The sequence below is a fragment of the Lithobates pipiens genome, unplaced genomic scaffold (genome assembly GCF_037356315.1).
Source record: "Lithobates pipiens isolate NorthernLeopardFrog02 unplaced genomic scaffold, aLitPip1_a1.2 Scaffold_23, whole genome shotgun sequence".
Lineage (NCBI taxonomy): Eukaryota > Metazoa > Chordata > Amphibia > Anura > Ranidae > Lithobates > Lithobates pipiens.
The window spans coordinates 13428189-13450553 of NW_027507785.1; the positions used below are offsets into that span (position 1 = coordinate 13428189).

Genomic DNA, 22365 nt, shown 5'->3' on the forward strand with positions numbered 1-22365 from the left:
TGATCGTTTCACAGAAGGTCACTCCAGCACCCACCAAGAGTCACTTTGAGGGCTTACAGTGTTGTGGCAACAGCAACACCTTAGGCCCCCATTTCTGCAGAGCATATAGGGCAGGCCCCTACTTTCAAACATCCAACTTACAAACGTCTCCTACTTGCAAATGGAAGGAGACAACAGCAAGTGAGATGAAAAAAGATGGACGACAAAACAAATTATACAGGGGTGATAACCCTTCCCTATGTTTTCCAAAAAGCTGAAAAAAAAGATTTTTTGACTGGAGCTACACTTTAAAAATTGACCAGTTCAAAATTACAAACAGATTCTACTTAACACAACAAACCTACACAGTCCCTGTCTTGTTTGCAACGACTGTATACTGCTGTTCTTAGTATATAGGACCCTGGGGCCCCACACCTTTCCTTTTTTTAATTTGGGTACAGGGTTCCCCTTAATATCCGTACAAGACCCAAAGGGGCTGGTAATGGGCAAGGAGGGCTACCCATGCCATTTTTTTCTCAATGATTTTCATCCGTATTGCCGGAACCAGACATGACATTAAAACCGCAAGCAGTTTTAAATGACTTTTTTCCATTAAAAGTCATTTTGTGCAGGGACTGTTCTTAACACGGGAAACACGTGGCACTTCACAGGCATACTACAGACACCCCCCAGGCATGATATTTAAAGGAATATTTCACTTTTTTTTTTTTCACTTTAATCCTCATTAAAATGAAAAAAACGGCTGTTTTAAAAAAAAAAAATAGCATTGACCCATGTTCCCTGGGGCAGGAGCTGGGTCCCCAAACCCTTTTTAGGACAATATCTTGCTTAATCGGCATTAAAATTAGCACTATTTTTTTGAAACGTTCGAGTTCCATAGACTTCAATGGGGTTCTAAAGTTCGCACAAATTTTCAGTCCGTTCAAAAGTTCTGTTGCGAACCGAACCGGGGGGTGTTCGGCTCATCCCTAGTTGCTAATAAATTTAGTTTGCCAGGCAGTAGTTGTCCTGGTTAATTGTTAGTAGATCCACTGATCCCTCTCTAGTTGTGGACTTGCTGCTCCTTCTCTCTTCTGTCGCTAGGTGGCATTATGCTGGTGACATTAGATAGACAAGGGCTTAGCAAGGTCAGGTTATGAATGGATGGAATATATCAGCCAGGGGTTTATTTAAGGCCCTTGGCCTGCTGGGAAAGCCTATTTATTTGGGTGGAGTCAGGTGATCGGGGTTCTGTGCCACTTGAATGGCTGTCTGGGTGGACATGTGTTATGCTGCCCCGGGTGTTAGGCCGGAATCCTGAGGCCTATCTCGGGGACATCTGGCTGCTTGGCTGTCTGAGGGCCTATACAGAAGCAAGAGAAGCAGCACAGGGTTGGGACTGCAGGATTGAAGTAACAGCAGAGTAACAGCCTAACAGTTCAGCCAGACGGGGAACCAGTTGAGGTTGGAGGTAGAGGGGAAGCTGTCGCCACTAAGTGGTCATCCACCTTTTTACCGGAGACCACTGTGAGTAATCTGGAGCAAGTACCAGGAGCAGTCTTCTCACCAGCCAGGGACGGTGTAGAAGTGGGAAAACTTCAGCAAGTGCCAAGCTAGGGACCCAGCGGGAAAGCAAAGGTGATGCCTAAGGAGCATCAGTGGGGAACCAGCGACCTACAGAAGAGGCAGAGAGCTCAGCCTGCACCTGCCTCACTCTCTTCTCCTCTTTGTACTCGGCTTTCTTTTTTGCCGATTAGAATACAGAGAGGAGCAGAGAGTGGGGCAGATGCAGGCTGAGCTCTCGGGCCTCTTCTGTACACAAGACTTTACAGTGTTCTCTGCCTCATGTAGCACAGGAGCTAACAGAATATCAAGGATCGCTCAGATCGGGTTGTTGCCACGGCACCCCTGAGGACTTCTCCCGGCACAGCCAATGAGGACACTGTCACGTACCTGGTGGTGAGAGCCCGGAGTGCAGGGAGCGGCCTCTCGTAAGCCTCTGGCTCGAGACCCCCTGGGAGTGAGAACAGGGGTTCTGGAGGGCAGAGGGCACAAGTGCCAAGTCCGTGTAGGTGGGCCTGGTCCAGGAACTGGCGTCAGACAGCAGTGGAAGAAGACAGGTGACTCTGGAACGGCTGGAGGTCAGCAGCTGGCAGCAAGCAGGTGGGCACACCGGAAGGGCTGACAGGCAGGCGGCAGACAGCGGTGGTCACAGAACACGGACTGGAACAGCAGGCAGAAGCGGGGTAAACACAGGCCGGGTCGTCAACGGGCTGGCAGCAGAGGTACCGAAGGAGAAGGCAGAAGAATAGTCAGGAGGTCCGAAGGTCAGGGCTGGCAGCAGGCAGGATAATCAGGAACAAGCCGAAGTAGATCAGAGACAGGAACAATCAGGTAATCAGAGGCAACTCTCAGGAACGCTGTAGACAGGACAGCAACGGGCCACTAGAATGAATCACTTAAGAAGCCTTCTGGGCGCCAAGGGCGGTCGCACGGCACGTCCGTTCGCGCCCACGTCAAACCGTGCAACCGACCGTGACCCCGCGCACCCACGTGCGCACGTTTGCAACCCTGCGCACCCGCGTGCGCCCGATCGTACCTGCTCGCACCCGCGTGCGTCCGTTCGCGCTAACGCGCGCCCGGGAAGACCTATCAGCGCTCAACGGACCAACATTGTGGGTAAGTCTTCCACGGGCTGCTGGGACTCGGGACCGACCATGACATTGCCCCCCCCCCAAGGGGCAGCCTCCGGATGCCCAATTGGGCCATTTTACCAGGATGGGCCCTTCTGAAGGCGAGAATCAATCTTCTGGCATGAAGGTTGGATTCAGGTTCCCAAGAATTCTCTTCAGGTCCGTACCCTTTCCACTTCACCAGGAATTGGACTTGATTCCGTCTACGCCTGCAGTCCAAGATAGCCTCCACCTCGTACTCGACTTCACCGTCGACGACCACAGGTTCAGGTGGGACAATCCTCCGACTGACGAAGGGGTCCGGGACGGCTGGCTTGAGTAACGCCACATGGAATACGGGGTGAATCCGGAATGACTCAGGCAATTTCAGTTCAAAAGCTACGTCGTTAATCTTTTTTACAATAGGGAAGGGACCCACAAACCTTGGCCCCAACTTCTTAGTAGGGCAGGCCATCTTCAGGTTCAATGTGGAGAGCCACACCTGGTCCCCAACCTTAAGTTCAAGCTCCCCCCTTCTCTTCCTGTCAAAAATCTCTTTATTACGTCTTTGGGTCTTTGCCATGGTCTCCTGCAGAAGCTTGTTATTGGCACTAAAGAAGTCGATATTCTCCTGGACTGCTGGTACCGGGCTTTCAGGCAGGTCTTGGGACAAGAATGAGGGGTGGAAGCCGTAATTGGCGAAGAATGGAGACTGACTAGTGGCAGAGTGGATGGAGTTGTTATAGGCGAACTCCGCTAACGGGAGCAAGGAAGTCCAGTTGTCCTGAGAAAAGGACGAGAAACAGCGTAAGTATTGCTCCAGCGTCTGGTTCGTCCGTTCTGTTTGCCCATTGGTCTGTGGGTGGTAGGCCGACGAAAGACAGAGATCAATCTTCAAAGCCCTGCAGAGCGCTCTCCAAAACTTGGACGTGAACTGCACACCCCGATCCGAGATAATGTTTGCGGGGACACCGTGCAGCCTCGCGATCTCTTTAATAAAAACCTCAGCGGTCTCTGCAGCAGACGGGGTGCCCTTCATCGGCAGGAAGTGGGCCATCTTGGTTAGCCTATCCACCACCACGAAGATTGTGGAGTGGCCTTCTGATGGAGGAAGCTCTACGATGAAATCCATCGAAATCATTCGCCAAGGCCTCTCTGGAACAGGTAATGGTTTCATCAGACCCCAGGCCCTGGACTTGCTGCTTTTATTACGGATGCAAATGGCACAAGCCTCCACATACCTCTTGCAGTCGGATCTCAGCTGGGGCCACCAAAAGGTGCGCTGGACCAACTCGGTGGTCTTGAGGGCGCCGAAATGGCCGGCCAACGGGTGGTCATGACATGCACTGAGGACTGGCACCCGAGCCTCCTGGGGGACAAAAATTTTGTCTTCATGCCAGAGAAGTTCATCTTGGGTCAAGAGTGTGACATTAGGTGGAGGAGTGGCACCAACGGAGACTTGCTTAATCAGGGACAACAAATCGGCCTGAAGAAGAAGAAAGTTCCCTGAGGCCAGGATGGTATCCGGATGTGGAGAGGTCTCTGGCTCATTGTACATTCGGGACAGGGCGTCCGGTTTGGTGTTCTTGGAACCCGGACGATAAGTTATGTGGAACAGAAACCTGGAAAAGAAAAGAGCCCATCTGGCCTGGCGTGGCTTCAACCTCTTGGCGGACTTCAAGTATTCCAGGTTTCTGTGATCCGTGTAGATGAGGATTGGATGCGTAGCTCCCTCCAGTAGGTAACGCCATTCCTCGAGGGCCGCTTTAATGGCCAATAGCTCTCGATCTCCGACATCATAATTTGCCTCAGCTTCAGTTAGCTTGCGGGAGAAGAATGCTACTGGGTGCAAGCGGGCCCTAGGCCCATGTCTCTGGGAGAGAATCGCCCCAACCGCGATCTCAGAGGCATCAACCTCTAAGATATAGGGCCGGGTTGGATCAGGGTGTTTGAGGATGGAAGCCGACACAAACAAGTCCTTCAGGGTAGAGAAGGCTTCCTGAGCCTCTGGAGACCATTGAAATTTCAGACTCTGCCTGGTCAGTCTGGTGATGGGGGCTATAATAGTAGAAAACCCCTTAATAAATTTTCTATAGAAATTTGCGAATCCCACGAAACGCTGGACCCCTTTTCTGTCAGTGGGAGCGGGCCAATCCCGGATAGCGGAGACCTTCTGAGGGTCCATCTCGATGCCATCTACAGAAATTATCAGCCCCAGGAATTGAATACTTGATTGCTCAAAGGTACATTTCTCCGGCTTGGCGTATAACCCATGCAGACGAAGTCGGGATAGTACCTTCCTGACATGCTCCCGGTGTTCTGCCAGAGAAGAGGAGAAGATCAGGATGTCGTCCAAGTAGGTAATGACGAACAGGTCTAGATAGTCCCTGAAAATATCATTGATAAAGTGCTGGAACGTGGCGGGAGCGTTACATAAACCGAAGGGCATAACAAGGTACTCGAAGTGCCCGAAGCGAGTACGAAAGGCAGTCTTCCACTCGTCGCCATCACGGATGCGGACCAGATTGTAAGCCCCCCGGAGATCTAATTTTGAAAATACTGCCGCTGACCCCAGTCTCTGAAAAAGCTCCGGCACGAGTGGGAGGGGATAACGGTTCTTGATTGTTATTTTATTAAGGGCCCGGTAGTCAACGCAGGGGCGCAGGGTCTGGTCCTTTTTTTCTACGAAAAAGATCCCTGCTCCCGCCGGTGAAGTGGAGGGACGAATAAATCCCTTCCTGAGATTATCGTCCAGGTAGGACTTCAAGGTCACCAACTCAGTCTCTGATAGCGGAAAGATCCTCCCAAAGGGAATTTCTGATCCAGGAAGTAATTCAATGGGACAGTCGTATGGCCTGTGAGGGGGTAAGGTCTCTGCACCCTTTTTTGCTAAATACGTCTAGGTAATCATGGTAGGCAGCAGGTACAACTTGGCGGGTTTCTTCGTCAACTTCCAGACAGAGCAAAGAAGAAGCAGAGGCCTGGTCGGTTCCCGACAGACAGTGTTGGAGGCAGTAAGGTGATGGAAATCTCAGCTCCCCGGTGGTCCAGTCAACAAGGGGGTTATGTGCCCTCAGCCAGGGCATGCCGAGAATGATAGGGAAGAGAGGAGAAGTGATAATGTCCAGACAGAGTAATTCTTGATGGGTTCCGGCAATAGTGGTTAACAGGGGCTGAGTCTGCTGGGTGACAGGTCCGGACTTGAGGGCGGAACCATCGGCCAGATGTATAGAAAGTCCCCTTGCCCTGGGCCGAAGTGGGATGTTATGTTTAGAGGCAAAGGTTAAGTCCATAAAGCCACTGCAAGCACCCGAGTCAATAATGGCGTTGGTCTGGACGTTCCCTCCTGGTAGCTGCAAGGAAATGGACACAGTCAAATGGGAGGCAGCTCTAGGACAGTCTAATGTAAGGGCAGGAGAAACGAAGAGGGACTTACGGAGCTTAGCAGGGCAATTGCGCACGAAGTGTCCAGACCCACCACAGTAGAGGCAGAGATTTCCTTCCCGGCGGCGCTGGCGTTCTTCAGGCGTTAAGGAAGGCCGGAGTAAACCCAGCTGCATGGGCTCAGGGAGGTCTTGACTGGTCGTGGTGACAGCAGGAGGGGTGAGATGAGGAGAACTGGGGACTCGAGGAAGCATCCATACCGGACGAGAAGTGGTTGAAGACCGCTCCAGGCGGCGTTCTCTCAGCCGTCTGTCTATTTGGATTGCCAGCTCCACTAAAGCTTCTAGAGTCTCTGGAATGCCCACTCGGGCGAGCTCATCCTTCAACGGTTCCGATAGGCCCATCCGGAACTGATAACGTAATGCCGCGTTATTCCAGTCCGTGTCAGAGCTCCAGCGTCGGAACTCCGACACGTAGTCCTCTACAGGCCGGCGACCTTGCTGCAGCGAATGCAGGGCTGCTTCAGCGGTGGCGGTTAGCTGTGGGTCTTCGTATAACCGCGACATGGCCTGGAAGAAGATGTCCAAGGTTTCAAGGGAATGATCCTTCTTTTCAAGTAGACGGTGGGCCCAAGACTGAGGTTCACCGGTTAGCAAAGAGATCACATAGCCCACCTTGGTGGCCTCGAGGGAGAAGGTCCTCGGCTGTAGAGCAAAGAACAGTTCACATGAGTTCCGAAAAGACCGGAATTTCCCTCGATCTCCTGAAAATCTCTCGGGTGTAGGCACCCTGGGTTCGGGTGGCAGCATAACTACAGCAGGAGTAGCAGAAGATCCGGAAGAAGCAGGAGAGGAGGCGGACAGGGCCTGGACCCGTTCCTCCAGTTGACTGTAGCCCTCCTGTAAACTCTTCACTGCTTGAGTGAGGCCTGCGAGATGGTGGCAAAGTTCGTCCATTGGAGATGCTCCCTGCGTGGGCTCGGACATGGCTGTCCTGTACTGTCACGTACCTGGTGGTGAGAGCCCGGAGTGCAGGGAGCGGCCTCTCGTAAGCCTCTGGCTCGAGACCCCCTAGGAGTGAGAACAGGGGTTCTGGAGGGCAGAGGGCACAAGTGCCAAGTCCGTGTAGGTGGGCCTGGTCCAGGAACTGGCGTCAGACAGCAGTGGAAGAAGACAGGTGACTCTGGAACGGCTGGAGGTCAGCAGCTGGCAGCAAGCAGGTGGGCACACCGGAAGGGCTGACAGGCAGGCGGCAGACAGCGGTGGTCACAGAACACGGACTGGAACAGCAGGCAGAAGCGGGGTAAACACAGGCCGGGTCGTCAACGGGCTGGCAGCAGAGGTACCGAAGGAGAAGGCAGAAGAATAGTCAGGAGGTCCGAAGGTCAGGGCTGGCAGCAGGCAGGATAATCAGGAACAAGCCGAAGTAGATCAGAGACAGGAACAATCAGGTAATCAGAGGCAACTCTCAGGAACGCTGTAGACAGGACAGCAACGGGCCACTAGAATGAATCACTTAAGAAGCCTTCTGGGCGCCAAGGGCGGTCGCACGGCACGTCCGTTCGCGCCCACGTCAAACCGTGCAACCGACCGTGACCCCGCGCACCCGCGTGCGCACGTTTGCAACCCTGCGCACCCGCGTGCGCCCGATCGTACCTGCTCGCACCCGCGTGCGTCCGTTCGCGCTAACGCGCGCCCGGGAAGACCTATCAGCGCTCAACGGACCAACATTGTGGGTAAGTCTTCCACGGGCTGCTGGGACTCGGGACTGACCATGACAGACACTTATTCTGGTGGCAATTTAGTCAGTGTTATCTGGCGCTCCAAATGGAGTAATCCTAAAGCCCCGTACACACGAGAGAACTTATGTCCGACAGACTTCCGAAGGAGTTCTGCCGGAGTTCTGCCGGAGTTCCGACAGAGTTCTGACGGACTTTTCGACTGAGCGGACTTGGCCACACACAATCACACTAAACTCTGACGGATTTGAACGTGATGACGTACGACTGGACTCGAATAAGGAAGTTCATAGCCAGTAGCCAATAGCTGCCCTAGCGTCGGTTTTAGTCCGTCGGAATAGCATACACACGAGCAAATTTTTCGGAGGGACCGGGTCCGGCAGAGTTCCGTTGGAAAAATTTGAAGCATGTTCCATATTCTAAAGTCCGTCAGACTTTTGCGAATCAAAAGTCCGTTGCAGCCCACACACGATCGAATAGTCTGACGGAATCATTCCGTCTGACTTTGGATGTTCAAAAGTCCGCTCGTGTGTACGCGGCATTAGTGGTATAGTCTGTGGCTGTAATAGCTGGATGGTGATGTATCCATAGGTTGGGTGGTTGGAAATAAAAGGGGTATTAAGGGTTAAAAGGGAAGACAGCCATCCTTCAGAGTGTGTCCAGAACTCTGCAAGACATGTAAGGAAAAAAACAGGGAGGGGGAGACGCCGACCTGAGTGTAGTATTAAAATGATGACTTTAATAGGATAAGATTAAAAACATTTAGAAGATGGTAGAAGATGCATGCTCTTCAAAGTAAAGTGCAGCCCTGGCATTCCACATGGCTCTGCGGGTATCCACCGCTGTTCTGGATAGCTGGAAAGGATTGGGCAGCTGACTGGAATGAATCACAATGTTTATCCAGGAACCCGGAGCTCCATCCGCAAATCCATGTGGAATGCCAGGACTGCACTTTACTTTGACGGGCATTCATCTTCTATCATCTTGTGTTTTTAATCTTATCCTATTAAAGTCATCATTCTGGTGGCAATTGTCTGAGAGGACATTTCTTTGGAGACATTTTCTTTCACTTCCTGTTATGTCTAAAAGAAAGAAAATGAAAGGAAATCTCCCAAGTGGAACTAGGGTTGCCACTTTTTCTTCAAATCAAACCCGAACACTTTAGCGGCACATAGCAATTTAGCATTTTTTTTTATAATATAAACTATACATATAACATTTCTAATCACATGGCGTTAATAACAAGAGCCCCCCTTTACATCAGAGTCTATAGAGTTCCTCTTTTACATCTGAACTCGCAGAGTTCCATTTCACTGTAAGGGGGAACTCTGCAGACTCTGGTGTAAAGGAGAACTCTGGGGACTCTAATGCCCCGTACACACGAGCGGACTTTTCGACATCCAAACTCCGACGGACCGAGTCCGTCAGACTATCCGATCGTGTGTGGGCTGCAACTGACTTTAGCTTCGCTAAAGTCTGACGGACTTTAGAAATGAAGCATGCTTTAAATTTTCCCGACGGAACTCCGCCGGACCCGGTCCCCTTCGAAAAATTCGCTCGTGTGTGTGCTACTTCGACGGACTAAAACCGACGCTAGGGCAGCTACTGGCTACTGTCTATGAACTTCCTACGTCGAATCCAGTCGTACGTCATCACGTTCGACTCCGTCGGAGTTTAGTGTGATGGTGTGTGGTCAAGTCCGTTCGGTCGAAAAGTCCGCCAGAACTCCGTCGGAACTCTGGCGGAACTCCTTTGGAGGTCTGTCAGACTTAATCCCTCTCGTGTGTACGGGGCATTAGGGATGCTCTGAGAACCCTGATTTAAGGGGTCGGGGGAACATTGGGCACTCTGATGTATGGAGAAGACTCTGATGTAAAGGGGGAGCACTGCGGCTTCTGGTGTAAAGGGGAAATCTGATGTAAGGGGTGCTCTGAGAACCCTGATTTACCTTAGTGTACTCACTAAGAAGCAGGAGGGATAAGGGGGGAAACGTCAGTCACAGACAGGGATGGATGGTGAGCTCACTCACCCCTTGGCAGTCAGCACCTCTCATTCAGATGTATTTGAGGCTGCTAGACTTCGAATTTCTGGCCCCCCCACGTTCCTTTTCTGAGACACAGGACTGGGGATTGGAGTGTGGGCAGACACAGAGGTTTAGGGGTGGGAGAAAGATGTGCAGTTCGAGCCCTGTCTCCTCTCCCGTCTGTGTGTTTTTTTTTTTTGGGGGGGGGCACATTAGCTTAGCTAACTGCAGCCAGCAAACCTGCTGGGAAGCCATAGTCCAGTCTGAATCATGTGTCCGGGTTTCAGGCAGTCTGAAACCCGGACACATGATTCCAAACCCGAACTGTCCGGGTGAATCCTGGACAGGTGGCAACCCTAAGTGGAACCCGAATGGGAAAAGAAAAAGCTGTCTACTCCTTACTCTATCCAAAATGAAAGACATAAATTAACTTTACTTGTGCTAGTGACTCACTGCCACCCATTTTGACGAACAAGCTGGAGAAGGACCACACCCGAGATCAAATGAGTCCTTATCTCTGTGTACTTTGGACATTCATACTGTAATGTGGTTTATTGTTTAGCTGAGGTCAATATTTACTGAAAGGCAGCAATGATGGCAATACAGAGGTAGAGAATGCAGATATCGCAGCTACACAATGCCTGTAACCAGGGCCAGATTAAGAACATCATGGGCCTGGTGCTGAGGATTTTGGTGGGGCCTTTTATAAACAATAAATAAATAAAAATGCAAACTATTTTGTTGTGATAACAAATTAAATTAAAGAGAGATAGAGGGAGGATGAGAGAGAGAGAGAGAGAGAGAGAGAAAGGGGGTGAAAGAGGGGTAAGGGAGGGAAGATGTGAGAGAAAGGGGGGATGAGAGAAGGAGGATGCACATGAGCATGTGTGGGAATGACATCAACACAGCCTGGCCAAGGCAAGTGACCGAAGGCACAGAACTCAGAAGGAAGTCCGGGTGAAGATGGAAGTGCCCTGGCCCCGCTGGTTGATCACAGCACAGCACTGGAGGGCTCAGTCTGACAATTTAAGTGTACCCTAATGTGCTAATATGCTGGGCATACTTGTACATTATGGCATAACCTACCCCAGGGCCTCTAAAAAGTAGTAATGTTAGAAGAGTTTACTACCGCTTTAAAATCACGAGCCTCTCATGGGGCCCCCTACTGACCCTGTGGCCCTTGGGCAGTGCCTAAGTGCATAGTTGTCAACATTTCAAAAATATTTTCAGGGACGCTTTTCTTTACAAGTGCTATATTTATAGTAGCTGACATCCCCCGTGTTCCTCTATACATCACAATAGTAATTACAAAATGAAATAAGTACTAATAATGGGGCAGAACAAATATGAGGACTGTGAGGTTTCCTTTAGTTGAACTGACAAAAGTGCCCATTCTAGAGCTGGTAACATTGAGGATATTCAGTATAATTTTAAAGAACAGTTTTTGTGGGTAAGAGGCATAGGGGAGGAGTATGGATGGTATACAAGTGGGAAGTATGTGCAGGTGAGGGAGAGGAATGTGGAGGGTCTAACAGTGGGCACTATGTACACGAGAGGAGTGCAGAGGGTATAGAAGAAGGCACTTTATACAGGAGAGGAGTGTGAAGGGTATGACAGTGGGCAGTATGCACAGCAGAGGAGTGTAGAGGGTATGACATTGGGCACTATGTATAAGAGAAGAGTGTGGAGGGTATGACAGTGGGCACTATGTACAGGAGAGAAGTGTGGAGAGTAGGACAGTAAGCAGTAATTACAGGAGAAGAGTGTGGAGGGAGGGTATGACGTGGGCACTATGTATAGAAGAGGAGTATGGAGGGTATGACAATGAGTAGTATGTACAGGAGAGGAGTGTGGAGAGTATGACAGTGGGTAGTATGTATAGGAGAGAAGTGTTGGAGGTATGACAGTGGGCACTATGTATAGGAGAGAAGTATGGAGGGTATGACAGTGAGTAGTATGTACAGGAGAGGAGTGCGGAGGGTATGACAGTGGGTAGTATGTACAGGAGAGGAGTGCGGAGGGTATGACAGTGGATGGTATGCATAGGAGAGAAGTGTTGGAGGTATGACAGTGGGCACTATGTATAGGAGAGGAGTATGGAGGGTATTACAGTGAGTAGTATGTATAGGAGAGGAGTATGGAGGGTATGACAGTGGGCAATATGTACAGGAGAGAAGTGTATGACAGTGGGCACTATTTACAAGAGAGGAGGAGTGTGTAGGATATGACAGCGGCGTTATGTATAGGAGAGGAGTGTGTAGGATATGACAGTGACCAGTATGTACAGGAGAGAAGTGTGGAGAGTATGACAGCGGGCACTATGTATAGGAGAGAAGTGTAGAGAGTATGACAGCGGGCACTATGTATAGGAGAGAAGTGTGGAGAGTATGACAGCGGGCACTATGTATAGGAGAGAAGTGTGGAGAGTATGACAGTGGGCACTATGTATAGGAGAGGAGGATGAAGTAATCTGGGAAGGAAAAATGTAAAGGTTTGTGGAAGGATGTTTAGGGACTGCGTAGTGGTTAAGTGGGCCAGACATGGATTGAAATTACACCAATTAAGCAGAGACCAGCCATAGTCGATCTATGTATGGGCTAGTTGGTTTTACACAAGTCAACCTATTAACCAACTTGAGTACAACCAGCCTGTCAGGTTTTCCCCAAAACAATCAGTGCTGCCAGCTATAGATAGCAACACTAATCATTGTATTGACTGGCAGAACACAATAACATTGCGGGAGTGATTGCCCCATTCACAGGTCAGCAGGTGAGAGGGTGTGTGGGGACAGGCTGGGGAGAGATACTAGTCAGTCCCTGGGTAGGCTCTGGTTAGTATCAGAGCCAGATACACACAGGTTCCATATGCCACGATTGTTAGAGCGAGAACAATAATTCTAGCACTAGACCTCCTCTGTAACTCTAAACATGTAACCTGTAAAAAATGTAAAGCAAAATCGTGCTAACTTTAGTGTTTTTTTTTATGAATGAAACAGTTTCTTTCCAAAAAAAAGTTTGAAAAATTGCTGCGCAAATATCGTATAACATAAAAAGTTGCAAAGACCACCATTTTATTCCATAGGGTGTCTGCTAAAACAATATATAATGTTTGAGGGTTCTGAGTAATTTTCTAGCATAAAAAAAATGATGAATTTTACATGTAGGAGAGAAGTCTCAGAATGGGCCTGGGTGGCAAGGGGTTAATTATCATAAGTTATCTACAAATAATTATTATAAGCTCTGTGAGTTCATCCTCTCGGTCTGCTGCAGAGTGTTCCAGCTCGTATTTATACTGTCGCTCTGTATGTAGCTTCTGACAGGCGGCGCAAGGAGCCCCGTATCTCCGGAACCATAGATGATAACAGCCCCATATTTGAACCAGTGCTGGAGTGGGTCTTTAGCTACATACCTCCTAAATATGGGGTGTGAAATCTGTGACTCCTGATCGCCGAGCTACAATCCTCGAAGTTGATCTTTTTTTTTTTTTTTTTTTTTTGGCAAATGGGCCTATCTTGAGAAAGGGGCCTGGAGCTGCAGCTCCAATAGCCCCTATGTTAATCCGGCCCTGCCTGTAACACAAGGAATGTTCACATAATAACTGGAGACAGTAGGGCAGCTTACTTAGCACATACTTTTTCCACCTGCACTGTGAATGTTTACATGGTGTGTTCAATTAAAACATGGTAACATTTAATTCTTTGTGTGTTATTAGGTTAAGCAGACTGTGATTGTCTATTGTTGTGACTTAGATGAAGATCAGATCACATTGTATGACCAATTTGTGCAGAAATCCATATCATTCCAAAAGGGTTCACATACTTTGTATTGCAACTGTAACTCTTGCGCATGTGCAATTGTGCATGGGAGCTAATTTATCTTGTCACTGAGACATGCCAAGGTTGTACACTAAACTCGATGTTCGTAGATTAGTGTACTTTCTAAAGAAGTTTGGGAACATATGGGCAAGAAAGTTTTATTGCAGTAGAGACATCATGGGATTTTTTTTGTACTCACCATAAAATCCCTTTCTTTGAGTTCATTGAAGAACACAGTGGAGATCTTAAACGCTGACCATTAGAAGGCACTATAACCCAATGGTCAGAGATGAAGATCACCGCTGTGTTAGGGTGACCACATTTCCAGACTTCCATTCAGGGACAACCCCCCCCCCCCAAAAAAAAATTTTTGATACTTTTTTTTTGCCCAATTTTTAATTATTGATTTTTTTTTTATAGATTTTGATTGATTTTTTTCATATTATTAAATCAGTGGGCCTGTGTGCAAGATCATAAGTGGGTGCTAGGATCACTTTTCATAGGGACTACCGCAGGGAGTACAGCGGTCTATCCCCCCCTTACATCCTCCTCCAGGGTGCCCCCTTAGTACTACTGTACTAAGTGGCACTCCCAGGGTTGTAAGGGGGCTCTCTGGAGGATGTAAGGGGGCACATTAGTGTGCCCCGCTTCTTACATTAGTGTGCCCCCCTCCTTACATAAAAGCACCCCTCCTTACATTAGTGTGCCCCCTTTCTTACATAAAAGCACCCCCTCCTTACATAAAAGTGCCCTTCCTTACATAAGAGCGCCCCCTCCTTACATTAATGTGCCCCCTTCTTACATAAAAGCACCCCCTCCGTACATTAGTGTACACTGTCCTTACATAAAAGCACCCCCTCCTTGCATTAGTGTGCCCCGTCCTTACATAAGAGCACCCCCTCTTTACATTAGTGTGCCCCGCTTCTTACATTAGTGTGCCCCCTCTTTATATAAAAGCACCCCCTCTTTATATAAGAGCGCCCCCTCCTTACATTAGTTTGCCCCCCTCCTTCCCCTTTACATTAGTGTGCCCTCTACCTTAAGCACCATGGCTGTAGCTCACAGTGGGAGATTGGATGAGGACCAAGTGTATAACATGGGAAGTTCTGTCCTCCTCTGGGAGCTGGGGGTTAGGACCCCAGTGGACCTGAGGGAGAAGGGGGAGCACAGAGGTGTTCAGAATTTCAGAGCCCTCTCTTAGGCAGTGCAGTAGTGATTACAGAGAACAGATTTTTCAGCTGTTCTTATATCTGTCGGCTGCTGCTAAAAGATTGGTTCTCTGTAATCACTATTCACTGCTCAGGACTCCAGGAGAGCTCAGCTAGGGTGGCATTCCTCTGTGTGTGCAGTGTAGAAGCACACAGTGGGCATGGCACAGGCTACAGGAGACAGATTTATAACTGAACAGATAAGAGACTGAGAGATAAGACAGTGTGAGGATCGCTACAGTGCTGAGAATAAGGGAGAACAACAGTCACTCCTGTCAATGAGGCAGGAGAACCATGGAATCTCCGAATGCACCCCCCTCACTGCATATTGGAAAACCACCCAGGACAGGGGCCCCTTCCACCCACTCCTTGTACCAGCCCTGCCTGTGTGGCTTACTGCAGCTCCTTGTCGTGCCACTTGCCCTCCGTCTTTGCAGTGAAGTTCAGGGAGGAGGAGATCCGGGACTGGAGTCTGAATACTCTGTGCTCCTCTGGGGTCAGCCTGGCAGCCTCTGCCACTCTTGCTTCCTGGCACTGTCATCACTGGTAACCAGACCCACCACCTGCCATCCCATCAGGAGCAGCAGTGGGGCAGGCTGACACACAGCAGGTGGGCTGGTCAGGGACTCGGGAGACACTGTTCTGACTCCCTGCTGCATGCCGCCGGGTGCCAGAGAAGGAAGAAGTGCTGACTGCTGAGGTGGGTGGAAAGAGCAGGGCAGCATTATGCTTTGCTCCCGGCCTCACTGTGCTGACGTCACTGGTTACTAGACGCAAGGCGGGGCCAGCCCTAGCAACCAGTTCCACAAATGAAGTTAATAGGGTGTCTGCACTGGCTGTGTTCACTATTTCATTCCGGGACAATGTATTGTCCCGGAATGAAGGTGCCTGGGACCAGGGACAGAGATGTCCATTGCGGGACAATCCCGGGCAATCCGGGACACGTGGGCACCCTACGCTGTGTCCTTCAATGAATGTAAAAGAAAGTACAGTATGTCTCTTATGCAAAATTGGCCCTAGTATATGAATGGGGACCTTAGATTGTGGGCTCCTTGAGGGTAGGGACCGATGTGAGTGTGCAATGGACAGGGATAGGGACAATTGTAGACACTCACTCAGGTTGAACTGGATGGACTTGTTTCTTTATTCAACCTTACTAACTATGTAACTATGTAACACACCAGGGTACAGAGCCCAGCACATGAGGGTACAGGACATCAGGGCACAGGTCACAGTACATCAGGGTACAACACATCAGGGCACGTCAGGGCACAGTACATCAGGGCACAGGACATCAAGGGACAGGACATCGGGGCACATCAGGGCATGGGGCATATCAGGTCATGGGGCATGGGGCACATAGAACATCAAGGCATGGGGCACATGGCATATCAGGGCACGGGGCACATGGCACATCAGAGCTCGGGGCACATCAGGGCACATTATGGCACATTATGGGATACATGGCACATCGGGGCTCAGGGCACATTATGGGGTACATCAGGGCATATAGCACAACAGGGCACAGTAAACATCAGGTCACGGGGCCCATCAGGGCATAGGAAATCAGGGCACATAACACATCAGGGTATGGGGCACATGGCACATAGCACATCAGGGTACATGGCACATCGGGGCACATTATGGCTCATGACACATTATGGGGCACATAGCACATCAGGGCACGGGCACATCAGGCCACACGGCACATCAGGCCACATGGCACATCAGGACACATGGCACATTATGGGGGCACATCAGGGCACATTATGGGGCACATAGCACATCAGGGCACGGGGCACATTAGGGCATGGGGCACATAGCACATCAGGGCAAGGGGCACATGATGGGCCCATTATAGGGCACATCAGGGGGCACATTATAGGGCACATCATCAGGGCACATCAGGGGGCACATCATGGGATCTTACTAGCCAGCATGCAGAGTAGCGCAGGAAGCATCTGTCTGTAATAATTTCTCTCTCATGTCACGCAGCGCTGCTCACTCCCCGGCAGCCCCTCCTCTCTTCTCATCTATTCCAGATGATCTTACAAGCCAATGGGGATAGACGACAAGAGAGGAGGGGCCGCCGGGGAGCGAACAGCGCTGACATGAGAGAGAAATTATTACAGACAGACGCTTCCTGCGCTACTCTGCATGCATCTCGATCTACCCGTCAGGCGCCAGCTGTCGGCGGTTGACAGGCAGATCATCACGCACCGCAGATGCGCCTGAAACCGGCCCACACTGGCCATCGGCCCACTGGGAATCTCCCGGTAGTCCCGATGGCCAGTCCATCCCTGTTGCTTGCAAGTTTTTTTGTTTTTTTTGACATGGTAAAGTTTAGGTTAAAAGGCACCATCATTTGTATGTCAGTGTAGGTATGTAGTATTTACCCAAATATTCTTTTGGTATTTTTGTAATTTTGTAGAAGGCACAAAGCTTTAGTCAGCTTAGCTTTGTGTCTGTAATGCCCCATACACACGATCGGACATTCATACAACAAAATCCATGTTTTTTTTTCAGACGGATGTTGGCTCAAACTTGTCTTGCATACACACGGTCACACAAAGTTGGTTGGAAATTGCGAACGTCAAGAACGTGGTGACGTACAAAGCGTACGCCGAGCCGAGAAAAATGAAGTTCAATAGCCAGTGCTGCTCTTCTGCTTGATTCCGAGCACGCGTGGCAGTTTGTGAATCGGAATTGTGTACACACGATCGGAATTTACGCAAACGGATTTTGTTGTCGCAAAATTTGAGAACCAGATTTTGTGTGACGGAAATTCCAATGGAAAATGTGTGATGGAGCCTACACACGGTCAGAATTTCCAACAAGCTCCTATCAAACATTTTCCGTCAGAAAATCCAACCATGTGTACGGGACATTAGTGTTCTATAAGCATGCAGTGTATTATCTTAGTCACTTGCTGCATTGAGCTGGCTCCCACAGGGTATGCTATCATTTGTGTTCTGTGTAAGCCCTTGTACACACGGGTCGGACATTCCGACAACAAAATCCGTCGGATTTTGTCCGAAACTTGTGTTGCATACACACGGTCGGACAAAGTTGTCGGAAAATCCAATTGTACGTAACGTGACAACGTTATTTCCTTACGACGGGACTACGTTCAGGCTAGTAGCCAAAAGCTTTGGTCTAGGAATTTGATCTGAGCATGCGTGGCATTTTGTCCGATCTGAATTCTTTACACACAAAGTCCGATCGGATCATGTTGTGGGAAAATTTTATAGCCCAGCTCTAAAACTTTGTCCGTCGGATATTCCGAGGGAAACAGTCCGATGGAGCCCACACACAGTCGGATTATCCGACAACACGGTCCGATCGGACTTTCCGTCGGAATGCCCGACCGTGTGTACAAGGGCTTAGGGATATTTTATACATAGGATAAGGTGACCAGATTTTTAAAATGAAATCGGGCGCATTTATTTATTTATTTATTTTATTGGCAAATAGTAAACTATTTTTATAAGCTTATTTTCCTCAAATGATATATGCAGTGTATGTGTTTATGGAATGATTGTATGATATATATATATATACGTTATTTCTGGAAATAATTCCATACAAGCCCCATAGCATTATTAAACAATACATTTTAAAGCACATTTGAAGAGTGTATTATACTCACCAGTGCCCATCAGCACAGCCTCACCAGTGGCCAGCAGCCCAGCCTGTTTAGTGCCCATAAATGCAGCCTGTTTAGTGCCCATCAGCTCAGCCTTACCTAGAGGAGAGCAGACGGATGATACAGAGCGGGGGATTTCTTGTATACCCCCACACGGCTGGTGTCCTCAAATGAAGTCCTGCCTCCTATGATAGACGTTACCAATGTGCTGCCTATCATAGGAGCTGGCCCAGGAGGTGGGATTTCGTTTGACAGCTGGGTAAGCAGGAGATCCCCGCTCTGTATAATCCAGCGGCGCTCGCCCAGCGGGACTTAATGGAGGATAGGAGGAGGGGACTGCGCCTCCACATTGGATCAACATTTCACAGCCCAGGCAAATATAGATTAGGGTGACCAGATGTCCGACCCCTTTTTTTTTTTTTTTTCCTGACCTGCAAAGGAAAAGGCATAATGAGCTAGTATGTACCGCATACTAGCTCATTATGAAATACTTACCTTAGAAAGAGGCCCCCGACATCTGGCCCGATCCACGCCGAGGGAGCTCACATGTTCCCTCTGAGTTTCTTCCGGGTATCGCGGCTCCGGCGCTGTGAGTGGCCGGAGCCGCGATATCGTCACTCCCGCGCGTGTGCGCGCGGGAGATTTCTTTCCGGCAGCGTCCGGCGTCTGCCGGATTTTCAGCCGAGAATCCCCTCGTGCGCATGCGCCGCTGCAGTCAGCGGCGTATTGCGTGGGGAATATCTCCTAAACCGCACAGGTTTAGGAGATATTTTTTTTACCTACAGGTAAGCCTTATTATAGGCCTTATTATAGGCTTTCATGTAGGTTAAAGTAAAAAATTTGACTATACAACCGCTTTAAATAAAGTTACTGGTGCCGATAATGAAGAACATCCAGAGACCAGAATCACTCCCTGTGATGTGTGCTCTGTGATCTGTAATGTGCCTGGAACTCTACCAAGTACGTGTGCCTTATTCATGCCCAATATAGTTGCTGGTGAGGCTGAAGATTAGTATAGTGGTAATTAGAAGAGTTTCTGCCTCCTCTGAACTCCTCTCTTAGGCCGCGTACACACGGGCGGACTGTTCGCCCAACTTTGTCCGCTGAACAGTGTTTCAGCGGACAGTCCGCTCGTGTGTGGGCTTCAGCGGACAGTTTCAGCGGACAGTCTGACGAACAAAGTTTTTCGGAATTCCCGTAAGACGGTCCGCTGAAACTTGGTTTGAGCGGACAGTCCGCTCGTGTGTAGGCTTGTTCGATAAACTGTTTCGCGCATGCTCAGAAAGAATTTACACGCCGAAGGTTGCATTGCAGTGTATTGGACGTCGTATTTTTCGTCCCGTCGTACGTGCCGTTCACGTCATCGCGCACGCTTTCAGCGGACTGTTCGTTCATCGTGTGTGGTCAAGTCCGTTCATGCAAATTTTGAGCGGACTGTTTGTCGGATTGTTTGACGAACAAAGTTGGGCGAACAGTCCGCCCGTGTGTACGCGGCCTTACTCAAACTTCAAACTTCTGCTTTACTGTAGTCCAATGAACTGTGGACTGGGTCACTTGTTGACCCGCAACTCATTTGTGTACAAAAACTGCAAGTTTGGAGTTGTGAGTTTGGTTAGAGATGGGCTTAGAGGATACCCAAGCTCTTCTCTAGTGATTATTGAAGGTCATCACGCTAGCATTAGATCATGGAAAGCTGTTTTTTTTTTTTTTTTAGTTGGTGGTTCAGTGTTATGTAATATTCCTTCACCCTCCGGCCACCAGGCCTCCAATCTCTGTGACCTGACCCATACCTCCCAACTTTTTGAGATGGGAATGAGGGACACCTATCAGCAAAAGTATGCAGGCATAGGACACACCCCTTGCCACGCCCTCTTAAAGGAGAATTGTATAAAAAAAATAAGATTGGTTAAACCCACAAGTGCTTTTTTTTTTTTTTTTACCACTACTATTCCTTTATATTGCCTTTTGAAATTTACAAATGTAGCAATTTAGAAATCAAATAAAAGGTTTAGCGCTGGAAAACACTTTTTGATAGATAAAAAGTGCATTTTATATACATCTATACAGATCGGACCAAAATGAGGGACATATGTGAAGGAATGAGGGACAGAGGGACATTGCTCCAAAACAGGGACAGTCCCTCGAAATCAGGGGCAGTTGGGAGAGCTATGCTGACCCCATGTGTTAAAATGCATACATTTATAAGAAAGGACTAAACATTTTAGGGTATAAGGTTTACCTGTATAGATATGAACAGGTGCAAAACACACAGTGTTTTTTCCCATGCCAACAGCATCTTTATCTGTAAATACAATAATGTAGATGTAAACCGAATCGCCAAAACCTCATATAAGTGTTGATATGTTAGGGTAATTTCAAAAAGTAATTTTCCATCTTTTAAAATCTGTATCTCTTATTAAAATATCTTTTTGATCCTGTCATGAAGGTCCTTGTTCAGCCACTTCCTTCTATGGGGTGACAACTGTCTCCCAAAATTACTCCTGCATTGCCACCCTGTGGCATGCACCCATGGTGGAGACTGGGGGGCGTGCCAAAACACATTGCTGAGGCATGGCCCATCTTTGTCACTACCAGGAATCCAGTCCAGAGCAATGCAGCTGATGTGGGAGCAGGTGCCTGTAGACAGAAAGCGTTTGAGAGAGCCCAGAGAAGATCAGCAGTAGGGATGGGTTAACTTTGGTTGTTCGGAACATTCGGCGAACACCGAACAATAGGCGGTGTTCAGGGCAAAATTCGAAAGCCGCCGGAACACCGTTAAAGTCACTAACATGAAAAGTGCTCATTTTAAAGGCTTATATGCAAGTTATTGTCATAAAACCTGTTGGGGACCCGGGTCCTGCCCCAGGGGACATGTATCAATGCAAAATAGTTTTAAAAACTGCTGTTTTTTTGGGAGCAGTGATTTTAATAATGCTTAAAGTGAAACAATAAAAATGAAATATTTCTTTAAATATCGTGCCTGGGGGGGGGGGGGGGGGGGTGTCTATAGTATGCCTGTAAAGTGGCACAGTTTTACCATGTTTAGAACAGTACCACAGCAAAATGAAATTTCTAAAGAAAAAAAAGTAATTTAAAACTGATCATGGCTGTAATGAATTGTCAGGTCTAGATAAAACTCATTGAAAAAAATGGCATGGGTTCCCCCCTCTTTTCCCGTTTTTTAATTTGGCGCAGGGTTTACCTTAATTTCCATACCAGACCTGAAGGCCTGGTATGTATTTTGGGGGAACCCCCACACAATTTTTATTTTTTTATTTTTGGTTCGGGGTTCCCTTTAATATTCATACCAGACCCAAAGGGCCTGGTAATGGAAAAAAAAAAAAAACATGCCTTTTTTTTCAATGAGTTTTATCTATATTGCCTGGACCCAGCAATTCATTACAGCCGCAGTCAGTTTTAAATGACTTTTTTTCCTTTAGAAATGTCATTTTGCTGTAGTATTGTTCTAAATACAGGAAAACTGCACCACTTTAAAGGCATATTATAGATGCCCCCAGGCACGATATTTAAAGGAATATTTCATTTTTATTGTTTCACTTTAAGAATTATTAAAATCACTGCTCCCAAAAAACTTCTGCTTTTAAAACTTTTTTTTTTTGCATTGATCCATGTCCCCTGGGGCAGGACCCGGGTCCCCAAACACTTTTTATGACAATAACTTGCATATAAGCCTTTAAAATTAGCACTTTTGATTATTCATGTTCGTGTCCCATAGACTAAAATTTTTTGCCTGTTTGGTATTTTCTGGTAGGAACCGAATCGGGGGAGTGTTCAGCTCATCCTTAATCAGCAGCACTTAGATGGGGGAAAAAATGCAAAAAATCCCAGTACTAACCCCTTTGATCCCTGGGCTTTCCTGCTCCCCCTGGAGCCTGAGACC

General features: G+C 48.5%; 1 protein-coding gene across 2 annotated transcripts in view; it reads right to left on the reverse strand.

The window, feature by feature from the left end:
- LOC143927207 (ecto-ADP-ribosyltransferase 5-like) overlaps window positions 1-22365 on the reverse strand; it is a 94027-nt gene that overhangs the window by 66550 nt on the left and 5112 nt on the right. For both annotated transcript variants that reach the window (XM_077451198.1, XM_077451199.1), the window contains exon 2: window positions 20704-20766. In XM_077451198.1, the coding sequence (XP_077307324.1) occupies window positions 20704-20760 (57 nt within the window). In that variant the 5' untranslated portion in view covers window positions 20761-20766. The remainder of the gene's footprint in view (window positions 1-20703; window positions 20767-22365) is intronic.